Source organism: Bubalus bubalis, chromosome 6 (assembly GCF_019923935.1).
Source record: "Bubalus bubalis isolate 160015118507 breed Murrah chromosome 6, NDDB_SH_1, whole genome shotgun sequence".
NCBI lineage: Eukaryota > Metazoa > Chordata > Mammalia > Artiodactyla > Bovidae > Bubalus > Bubalus bubalis.
The window spans coordinates 26,883,216-26,895,361 of NC_059162.1; the positions used below are offsets into that span (position 1 = coordinate 26,883,216).

At 42.2% G+C, this 12,146-nt stretch overlaps 1 protein-coding gene across 5 annotated transcripts in view; it reads left to right on the forward strand.

The window, feature by feature from the left end:
• The window catches only part of IGSF3 (immunoglobulin superfamily member 3), a 129,030-nt gene that overhangs the window by 101,332 nt on the left and 15,552 nt on the right, over positions 1 to 12,146 (forward strand). For 3 of the 5 annotated variants that reach the window (XM_025288027.3, XM_025288029.3, XM_044944503.2), the window contains one exon: positions 4,725 to 5,210. In XM_025288027.3, the coding sequence (XP_025143812.1) occupies positions 4,725 to 5,210 (486 nt within the window). Of the gene's footprint in view, positions 1 to 19; positions 736 to 4,724; positions 5,211 to 7,443; positions 7,567 to 12,146 lie in introns of those variants that run through there. The other 2 variants (XR_003110041.3, XM_044944504.2) reach the window with 2 other exon arrangements.

The window sequence follows — 12,146 nt, forward strand, 5'->3', positions numbered from 1 at the left end:
TTTTGTCTTATGTTCTCAGCATCCCAGGGTTCTGTTTGTGGTCACCGGCGCCAAGGGAAGCTTTCATAATGCTTTCACATCTAAGAAGAGCAGCTCTTTTTGTTGGTGGAATCCTGGAGCCTCACAATTATGCCCGCCCCATACATCATGGCACACACTTCAGCGAGAAGATACAGCCTTTGTTACAGAAGAGGACATTATCTCTGTCCTCCTGTCTTGCCTAAGCTGGAGAGGGAATTGCCTCTGCTTTGAGACGTATTTCCCATGAGCTTTCTTCCCCTTTCCCCCTTGCCTTGAGTGTGCTGCATGTCTTTCCCCAAAGACAAATGGTAGATGCAGCAGCTGAACACCATCTCCCTCCTCCTCCCACCCGTTTTGTAGATCCCCACATGAGGCCCCAGGCGGCATGGGAGGAGGCAGCCAGCTGCGTCCCTCCCAGCCACAGGGGGGCAGTTCATGTTCAGTCCTCACCAGGGCCCTGAGTGTAGGTTTTACTCTGGAGAGAACTGAAGCCTAAAGAGAAGTGTCACGCTGCCAGTGTGTTGGGCAGACCGAATGGTTGCCCGGGTTTCCTTCCTGCCACCCTGTGTGCTCAGTGTGGCCCCTAAGTCTGCAGCCTCGAGTCCACCTCCTGTTTAGCCAGTTGAGTAGCCCGGATCAACCAGCTGCCTGCCTGCCTGCCTCCCTTCCTTCTCCGATTATATAAGGTGATCATACTAATAACAAAGCATTTGGAAAATAGAAAAATACAGTTTTGAAATAAAAAATTATCTGTAGGGACTTTCTTGGCAGTCCCGTGGTTAAGTCTCCGAGCTCCTACTGCAGGGGGCGCTGGTTCGATACCTGGTGGGAGAACTGAGATCCTGCCACATGGTGTGGCCAAAAAAAAAAAAAAAAAGTCTGTAATCTCACTGTATATCTTCATGGACTTCCCTGGTGGGTCAGTGGTAAGGAACCTGCCTGCCAAGGCAGAAGATGCAGGTTCAATCCCTAGGTCGGGAAGATCCTCTGGAGAAAGAAATGGCAACCCACTCCAATAATTCTTGCCTGGAGAATTCCATGGACAGAGGAGCCTGGTGGGCTTTGTGACCATGAGGTCACAAAGAGTCAGACACAGCTTACGAGTAAACAACATATCTTCATATTCCCTCTGTGTGTGTCTCTCTCTCTAAATGAAGTCAGCATCTTACTGTTTCATGTGGCTCCTGCCCCCCGGCCCCAGCATTCTTTTGTGAGCCTTTCCCTATGTCATTGAAAGCATTTCATGACCACCATTTTTACTGCTTGCCTAAGATTCTTTATGTAGATGTACCTCAGAGCTTTTTTTTCTGATATAAGTTGAACATATAAAAGACTGGAAATAAAAGAGGTCTAAGAGTTAAGAATCGCCTTGCATTGCTTATGAAATGTGGAAACTGAAGGAACTCAGTTCAGATCAGTTGCTCAGTCGTGTCTGACTCTTTGCGACCCCATGAATTGCAGCACGCCAGGCCTCCCTGTCCATCACCAACTCCCAGAGTTCACCCAAACTCATGTCCATTAAGTCGGTGATGCCATCCAGCCATCTTATCCTCTGTCGTCCCCTCCTCCTGCCCCCAATCCTTCTCAGCATCAGAGTCTTTTCCAATGAGTCGACTCTTCGCATGAGGTAGCCAAAGGATTAGAGTTTCAGCTTTAGCATCAGTCCTTCCAAAGAACACCCAGGGCTGATCTCCTTCAGAATGGACTGGTTGGATCTCCTTGCAGTCCAAGGGACTCTCAAGAGTCTTCTCCAACACCACAGTTCAAAAACATCAATTCTTCATCGCTCAGCTTTCCTCACAGTCCAACTCTCACATCCATACATGACCACAGGAAAAACCATAGCCTTGATGAGACGGACCTTTGTTGGCAAAGTAATGTCTCTGCTTTTGAATATGCTATCTAGGTTGGTCATAACTTTCCTTCCAAGGAGTAAGCGTCTTTTAATTTCATGGCTGCAGTCACCATCTGCAGTGATTTTGGAGCCCCAAAAAATAAAGTCTGCCACTGTTTCCACTGTTTCTCCATCTATTTCCCATGAAGTGATGGGACCAGATGCCATGATCTTTGTTTTCTGAATGTGGAGCTTTAAGCCAAATTTTTCACTCTCCTTTTTCACTTTTATCAAGAGGCTTTTTAGTTCCTCTTCATTTTCTGCCATAAGGGTGGTGTCATCTGCATATCTGAGGTTATTGATATTTCTCCCGGCAATCTTGATTCTAGCTTGTGCTTCTTCAGGGTGGGACTATTGCTGAATAGATTAGTAGTTGTGTTTGGTTCACCAGGGGAGAGGGGAAACCACATTCCTCCCCCAGAGGGGGTACCACAGATCAGAGTCACCGGTCTAGGTCAAGCTTGGAAGTATCAGCGTGACCTCTGGGAGGGGCAGGGACAAACTTTTTACTTGTAGCTTAAACATGGGAAAGTAAGGAAAGAGTGTTAAAGGCTGACCGGGGAGATGGTTTTGCCTCTTCTACAAGGGGACAGATGCAGAAAACCAAGTTGGTAAAGAGGCATGTTAAGGGGACTGGGCTTGTGGGAAGGTGAAAATTAATTTTATTCAAAAATCTTGTGTTGAGTGATTAACGTAAACAAGGCATTTGAGTGTTAGTCCCCTCCAGGCTCCTGTGTCCATGGATTCTCCAGGCAAAATACTAGAGTGGGTAGCCATTCTCTTCTCCAGGGGATCTTCCAGACCCAGGGATCAAACCTGGGTCTCCTGCATTGCATGTAGATTCTTTACCTTCTGAGCTACCGGGGAAGCCCCTTGAAGGGGCTCCGAAAAATTGTGAGCCTTAGACTAGAAGACAGAAAGGGAGACTAGGTGGAAGAGGCCCTTCTGGGGAACTGAATGTTCACAGCCCCTTACCACCTTGCCATGATGGGTCCAGTGCCTCACTTGGGCCAGCACAGCCTTTTTCTGTTGGCACATCAGCTGTGTTCCCTGGAGGGATAAGCTGATGAGTGAGACAGTTTGAGTTGCCTGCCAACCTATTTCCTGTCCTGCCACTTTCTGCCCTCTGGCCCCTCCAGCGTTTCCTGCCACCACCATCACCCTCTCCCCACCTTGCCCCACAACGCATCCCTGGTGATAGCTGGGTTGATGCACCATGTCCATCACCTATAGCTGGTTCCTAAGCTTTGTGTCTAGTGGTGCACACGAGATTCCAGATGTGCAGAGAGGAATGTGGAGGGGCTTAGCAGAGCCCCAAAGAAGTGGCGGTAACCTGCTTTGTGTTCACCTGCAAGCCAATTCAGCCAATTCATTGAAAGCCCAGGACAATACTTGGGAAAGGCTCCTATTTGGTCATCATCCAAGTAGAATCCGATTCGGTCTATTTTTGTTGATGCTACATTGGCATCTTGCACGAGCATTTCATAAACAGAGCCAAAGGGAGGAGGTAGGAAATGAATTACACGTTTAGAACCTACCCTAGAGAGCCCAAACCTGCAAAAGAAGCAGATAGAGCCGTCTGGTGGCGTCTGTGGGATACGACTTGTTCAGTTATCTCTTAGTGGTTGGACTGCATCTCCTACATCCATTGAGAGGACACTGTCCATGTTATCCTCCTGGGGATTCCATACTCAGGGTAAGGAGCCCTTTCAGGTTTATTATCTGTTGCTTGGCTTTAGTCCTTGGAGAATGTTTACCTCCTTGGGTTTCCTGTGTTGTAGCCAACAACCAACATGCACAGTTTAAATTCAAAAGCTGCTAAGGGGGTGAATTCATTTCCAAGGGCCATCATAACAGATTAGCACAAACTTCGTAGCTTCAAACAACAGAAATCTGTTCTCTCATAGTTGTGGAGGCTGGAAGGGTGAAATCAAGGTGTTATCAGGGCCCTGCTCCCCTGAAGTTCCCAGGGAAGAGTCCTTCCTTGTCTCTTTCAGCTTCTCATGGCCCCGTGTTCCCCGGCTTGTGGCTACATCATTCTATTCTGTCTCTGCCTTTCTATGTCCTTCTCCATGTGTCTCTGTGTGCCCTCTTCTCTCCTGAAATGTAGGCCTGCCCCAAATCAGTTATGAGCACATCTTAACTAAGTATGTCAGCAAAGATCCTATTTCCAATTAAGGAAATTCAGAGAGTCCAGATGGACATGACTCTGGGCAGAAATCTATTCAACCACTACAAGGGGTCACAGTGAAAAATGTGCCCCTCTCCCTCTGGATTCCTATAAGCATCCATGTTACCAGCTCCTTGTGAATTCTTCCACAGATATTCCAAGCAAATGGAATAAAATGTATTTTCTATTTTCTTCCATGGGGCTTCCCAGGTGGTGCTAGTGGTAAAGAAACCTACCTGCCAGTGCAGGAGATTCAAGAGAATGCGGGTATGATCCCTGGGTCAGGAAGATCCCCTGGAGTAGGAAACGGCAACTCACTGCAGTATTCTTGCTTGGGAAATCCCATGGACAGAGGAGCCTGGCAGGCTACAGACCGTGGGGTCACAGAGAGTCAGACATAACTGAGCATCTGAGCGCACACACACATTTTCTTCTGCAGAGTGATGTGTGGAGTACACAGTGAGCCGTACTCTAACAGTTTTTCTTGAATTTCCTTCCTCCTCTCTGTATACAATGCCCCCTCATTCCTTTCAATAGAGGCATGGAACTCTCTTGTATGTTACTGCATTCCTAAAACATATTTAATGGTGGACATTTAGTTGTTTTGAGCAGAAACTAAAACAGCCTCGTCTCCCCCAGATGCTGCCCTTCAGGTGGACACAGTGGTCCCCAATGCCACGGTGTTCGAGAAGGCAGCTTTCCAGCTGGACTGTAGCATCGTGTCTCGCTCCAGCCAGGACTCCCGCTTCGCCGTGGCCTGGTACTCCCTGAGGACTAAAGCTGGAGGAAAAAGAGGTAGCCCTGGCCCAGAAGATGGGGAGGAAGAGGAGGAGGAAGAAGTGGAGGTGGATGAAGAGGAGGAAGAGGACCCCACAGAGCGGACAGCCCTGCTGAGCGTGGGTGCAGATGCCGTCTTTGGCCCAGAGGGTAGCCCCTGGGAGGGCAGGCTTCGCTTTCAGATGCTCTCCCCGCTCCTCTACCGGCTCACCGTGCTGCAGGCCAGCCCCCGGGACACGGGTAACTACTCCTGCCGTGTGGAGGAGTGGCTGCCCAGCCCTCAAAAGGAATGGTACCGGCTGACCGAGGAGGAGTCGGCCCCCATCGGCATCCGCGTTCTGGACACAAGTAAGTTTTTTAAGTTTTCAGGGGAGGGTGTCACTGTTGATTCTAGCTGTCTGGAAGAAAAATCAGAGCTTGATGGGGGATTGCTAAGCCATTTTCTTGGCTGTTATGGGCATTTAGGATTTGACACACCAGTTTAAGTAACTGACTCTTGATTGCCCTTGTGGAAAAAAAAAAAATGGCAATAGGAATTAAAGTGATCATATACCCTCTCATCTTTATAATAAAGTTGATGCTCCACCAGATTAAATTTTAGTTAGATTTCATTATACATGTATATATTTGATGAGGGTGAAAGAGGAGAATGAAAATGTTGGCTTAAAACTCAACATTCAAAAAACTAACGTATCTGGCCCCATCACTTCATGGTAAATAGATGGGGAAAAGGGGGAAACAGTGACAGATTTTATCTTCTTGGGCCCCAAAATCACTGCAGACAGTGACTGCAGCCACGAAATTAAAAGATGCTTGCTCCTTGGAAGAAAAGCTGACAACCTAGACAGTGTGTTGAAAAGCAGAGACATCACTTTACTGACGAAAGTCCATATAGTCAAAACTACGGTTTTTCCAGTAGTCACATACGGATGAGAGAGTTGGACTGTAAAGAAGGCCGAGTGCCGAAGAATTGATGCTTTTGAACTATGGTGCTGGAGAAGACTCAAATTGAGAGCCCCTTTGACAGCAAGGAGATCAAACCAGTCAGTCCTAAAGGAAGTCAACCCTGAATATTCATTGGAAGGACTGATGCTGAAGCTGAAGCTCCAGTACTTTGGCCACCTGATGCGAAGAACTGACTCATTGGAAAAGACCCTGATGTTGGGAAAGACTGAAAACAGGAGGAGAAGGGAGCAGCAGAGGATGAAATGGTTAGATAGCATCACTGACTCAATAGACATGAGTTTGCACAAACTCCAGGAGATAGTGAAGGACAGGGAAGCCCATGAACTACAGTTCATGGAGTTGCAAAGGGTCAGACATAACTTAGCAACTGAACAACAGCAACCATGTACAGGTATATTGTTAGATGTTACCTTGTGGCTCATTAGAATATCCAACTTAGTCTCTCTTTAGCAAATCAGCAACATAAGGGGAAGAATCCCAAAGAAAGGCAATGCCAAAGAATGCTCAAACTACCGCACAATTGCACTCATCTCACATGCTAGTAAAGTAATGCTCAAAATTCTCCAAGCCAGGCTTCAGCAATACGCAAACCGTGAGCTTCCAGATGTTCAAGCTGGTTTTAGAAAAGGCAGAGGAACCAGAGATCAAATTGCCAACATCCACTGGATCATCAAAAAAGCAAGAGAGTTTCAGAAAAACATCTATTTCTGCTTTATTGACTATGCCAAAGCCTTTGACTATGTGGATCACAATAAACTGTGGAAAATTCTGAAAGAGATGGGAATACCAGACCACCTGACCTGCCTCTTGAGAAACCTGTATGCAGGTCAGGAAGCAACAGTTAGAACTGGACACAGAACAACAGACTGGTTCCAAATAGGAAAAGGAGTACGTCAAGGCTGTATATTGTCACCCTGCTTATTTAACTTCTATGCAGAGTACATCATGAGAAACGCTGGGCTAGAGGAAGCACAAGCTGGAATCAATATTGCCGGGAGAAATATCAATAACCTGATATGCAGATGACACCACCCTTATGGCAGAAAGTGAAGAGGAACTAAAAGGCCTCTTGATGAAAGAGGAGAGTGAAGAGTTGACTTAAAGCTCAACATTCAGAAAACTAAGATCATGGTATCTAGTCCCATCACTTCACGGTGTCAGGGAATGTTTATCAGGAGGATTCCTACGTGCTGTTTCTCATAAATCCTCTGTTCCCTATCAGTTTTCTGTTGTCAGAAACTAGTGGAACAGCAAGCTGCTCCCAGGACTGAGGTCACTATGTGAGACAGGCTTGAATCTCCTTCAGTAAACATTCTCTTAACGGCAAAACTGCTTAGTCTCGATCCCCTTTCTTGAAATATGGATTGTCTCCTGACCTTGTGACCATTATTAATCCCTTGCTCCCTTGGTAACAGTTGCTATATGTTTGGTTTTCTGATCTTTATCATTGTTGAAAGAAGTTTCTTGTACAACAGCCTATATATACTCACAGAAAGATCATTAAAGCACCTTTGCTCCATCAGAGCTTGGGTCCCCGTGTCTTTCTTTCTTTCTTCCTCTCTCTCTCTCCCTCCCTCCGGCTCTCTCTCTTTCACTTTCTTATCGTGGACTCCAGACCACCAGGTTCCAGTCCATTAAAGGACCCCAACAAGTGGCACCCAGAACATGGACACTGGTATACGTGGCATTTTGGATGGAGTGACTCCAGGCTTATTGAGGTCAGGGCCTATTGAAGTTGGTAAGTACTAAGACACGGGTCAAATGGCTGGAAAGCCCCATTATTTCTCTACTTTACTTCACCATTTGTTTAAAGCAGGGATTTTTGGTTTCACGTCAATGAATAGAGGCTTGCTTTCAAACAATGGTTAAATGTAATCCTTGGTTCCCTGATAAATGCAGTTTTGATTTAGAAATTTGGCACCAGGTCAAAGAAAATGTTGAGCAAGCCACCAGGCAGGGAAAAAATATTCCAATTGATTTCTGGCCCCTATGGGCTCTCATGAAAGCTGTAATTCTGCCATTTCAAGGTAATTCTAGCCCTCACGATATTTGACAACAGACTGAACACTTATTGCATGAATATCAAGTAGGTGATAAAACTTTACAAAAGGCCCAATTAGAACAACATAAAATATTTCAAAATTTTCTTACTAGCCCTGCCCCGGCTGCTCCAAATGCTCCTCCTCTGCCAACAGGCGCAACTCCAAAAGTCTCTCCTTTGTTAGAACCTAATGAAAGTTATGCTAATTTTTTAGCTAGATTAGAAACTGCTATTTCTCATACTGTAATCGGAGAAGAAACCAAGAAACAGCTAGAGAAATTACTTGCTTATGAGAATGCAAATCAGGAATGTTTAAGAGCTATCGCTCCAATTCGTGAGTCTGGGACTATTATGATTATTTGAAGGCTTGTCACAATTTAGGATCAGAAACTTAAAAGATGCAAATGCTAGCTAAGACAATGGCTGCTATCTTTAAAAAGGGAAATGAAGGATGCTTTACATGTGGAGATAAAAACCATTTAAAAAGGGACTGCCCTAAGAAGGCTAGTAAAAAACCTCCAAGAATTTGCCCTCGCTGCTGTAGAGGAATGCATTGGGCCAAAGATTATAAATCTAAATTTGATATTGAAGGAAAACCTATTCCAGGAAACTCCAAACAGGGGACCCCCCAAACAGGGGACCCCCCAGGTCCCCTACAACAAAAACAAGGGGCAAATTCTATCATTTCCCTCAAACCCTCAACATCCAGAAATACTATTTTTCCAAACACTTATGGCCCAAATCCTGGCTTATACAAAAAAATCTCTTGCCAAACTGCAGGGATTTCTCAAACCAAAGTACAAGAAATTTATCAAAATGTTCAAATCTACCCATATGAAGGACCAAAAGGCCAGCCTGCAACATTAAGACCTTATGTGATAGATGCACCCCTTAATCTAATAGGAAGGGACTTACTTATGCTATGGCAAATTCAGATATACATTCCACATTTTTCCTAAGGACCACTGCTCATTTAACAAACAAAGCAATTATTAAAATAACTTGGAAGAATGACAAGCCTATTTGGGCAGAGCAATGGCCCCTTACAAAAGAAAAATTACAGGCTACTAAAGAACTTATAGACACACAGTTAAATTAAAACATATTGAGGAATCTTGCTCTCCTTGGAACTCGCCTTTTTTTTGTTATTAAAAAAAAATCTAACAAATGGCATCTCTTAACAGACCTTAAAAAAGGTTAATGCATCTATGAAACCTATGGATACATTACAACCGGAGATCCCATTACCTATTACTTATTTCTCAAAATTGGCACATTATTATTACTGATTTACAAGATTGCTTTAGACTCCAGAGAAAACTGGTTAAAATCTTTTTTGAAATTGCAAAACCGATTCTTCTTACATGTGCAGTTAGGAAAAGGTTAACTTGTTAAAATACTTTTTTGGAACTCCAATTCTGCCTGGGAAACAAAAACAGGCCTAAGAAAAAACCTAAAGTTAACTCTTATCATGTCCTTGGGATACGCAGCCCACTCCATCTAGGACTCCAGCCATAAACAAATTGGTGGAACTCAAAAAAAAAAAAAAAAAAACAAAAACATATTTTAAATTTCAAGCGGAAAACTATGCCTGTCTATCTAAAATTATGTCTTAATATATGTCTTTATTTTTAGATAATATGAAATTAATAAGCTCTATTTAAATTCAAGTCCACATGAACTGAAAAATATTCAATAGTAAATACAATGTTTATTTAAATATAAATATAATTTAAATATAATTATTTGCTAATCTACTTAAGACATGTCTTAAGTCATCAACATTATATAATACTTTTATTGTGCCTAGGTTTAAGGTAAACTAAATTTGTCAACAAAAAGGTAACTCTTTTTATATATATATAAATACATAGATGAAAACTTTTAGATAAACTATTAAAAATAATTATATTTTTAATAGAATAATCTATTATTATAATCATCTAAAATAATCTCTTAGGATTGGGGTAACTTAAGTTTCTGGAGTTATACTAAACTAAATAGTAAAAGTTAATTAAATAGCTAGGTCATTTCCAAATGAAGTAAGATTTTAAAACATGAATTACTGAACGCTAACTTCCTCTTACAAAAAATTTTTTATTACTAAAAAACTAAAGAGATTTTAGACTTAATAAATATAAATATATATATAAATATATATTATAAAATATAATATAATAAATATATTCACCAATCTATAAAATGCTAACATACAAGACACTTAATAGTTGCTAAAGAAAAGATATATGCTTTTAATAAAAAGATATAAGAAATGGCAAATAAAATGAATTAAAAAAAATACAGAAGTTTTATGACAAATGAAAGAAAATTTTGTGGCAAATGGATGTAACTCATTGCCCTGAACGTTCTTCCTCTTCCTTCTTACATGTCTCGATTGATACAAATGCTTCTTTTATATGGGCCACACCTCTCTGAGGTGAAACTACACAATATATTATAACCCACGTATTAACTTACTTTGCGATAATGAGAACACCTAATTCTATAAAAACAGACAATGGCCTGCCTATATTTCTAAGCAAATTAAAACAATTTTTACATTCATTCTCTATTAAAACAGATTACAGACATTCCTTGTAATCCACAAACAGAAGACATAATTAAACACATTACACACTGTAACTGCAAGTAAAAAATCAAATAAGAAATACACAGGAACACTTTTATCTCCCTTATCCAGAACAGACTTTACTAGATTCTAATGCAGTATATTCTTTAAGCCTATAACTATCATTAATGTAGCTTTATTTCTGTTTCCAGTCTGTAAGATTCTTAAAATAACATCAACCTCACTGCCTATTTTACAATGCAAAACAAAAACAACGTAAAAAAGACACCATTTGCCAAGTAAGTTATTTGTTCCTAAGAATATCAAAAATACAAAATATTCACCTTCTTTTCCAGTCTGTCTTGAAAATACAATCATCTTCTTTAACACACTGAACAGAGAGATTCAACAGCCACTGGGCTGCATTTCTTTTCCAGGGACAAGTCAGGTATTTGGATGTGAGCAACGTTTAATTTGTCAACTTGTTCTGCATCAGCTTTTCAGTAATTTCACTTAGGAAAAAATGTTTGACTGTTTGCTCCTAATCCTTTGCCCCAAATAACACAAACCACTTAAAATACAGTCAGATCCCATTTCTTTTTATATCAAGAAAAATGTATGTACTGAATGAGGAAGAAATCAACCCATTAATTCAAAACCACAAACAATACCAGTCCCCAAACGGATCTCTAGATGATTTTTTTTGTACTACAATATTTCCTAGAAATGTTTTCATCATTATCGCTTTCCTTTTTTTCTATAACTATTGTTGCTGCTGCTACTGCTGCTAAGTAACTGCAGTCATGTCAGACTCTGTGCGACCCCATAGACAGCAGCCCACCAGGCTCCCCTGTCCCTGGGATTCTCCAGGCAAGAACACTGGAGTGGGTTGCCATTTCCTTTTCCAGTGCATGAAAGTGAAAAGTGAAAGTGAAGTCGCTCAGTCGTGTCCGACTCTTCGTGACCCCATGGACTGCAGCCTACTAGGTTCCTCCATCCATGGGATTTTCCAGGCAGGAGTACTGGAGTGGGGTGCCATCGCCTTCTCCATAACTGTTGTTAATATAGCTTTATTTTAAATTTTTTAAACTTACTGCAAGGAGATATTTTGACAAAAGCAGAAAAACATTTCGAGACATTGAAGGACACCTCCCTTCCTTTGCCCATTTGGTATCAAGACGGATTAATCAATGGAAATCTAAGAAACTAATCTTACAGGGAAAAGGGTATACTTCTATTTCTCCAGATGGATCCAACGAACTCATATGGCTTCCTCTTCAGAAGATTCAACCTAAGGGGGCCCCCAACATTCAAACTAGAGATGAAACAACAAAAACCCCAGAAGAAGAAATTCCAATACAAGCCATGGCAGCTTTAAAAATTTGCAAAAAACCACACTCGACATCACCAACTTTATGATCTCCCTACTTGGGGACAGATAAAAACCCTTACTAATCAAACTGAAAATCTGATTTCTCAACAGGGAACGCCTCAGAATCCTGAGAATATTTTTCTTCGCTGTGCTTGCTTTGCTTGCTTTTGCTTCCCCCACTTAGGCTGACTTGATTGATCACACTTAATGGGCTTATAGGGGGGCCTAACCCCCCTTTTTATTGTAGGTTACAGAATGGACAGATATAGGACTAATCGTATCCACTAATGACTCAACACATATGTCCCCTCCTTGGAGCTTGGAGGGGCCCTCTCA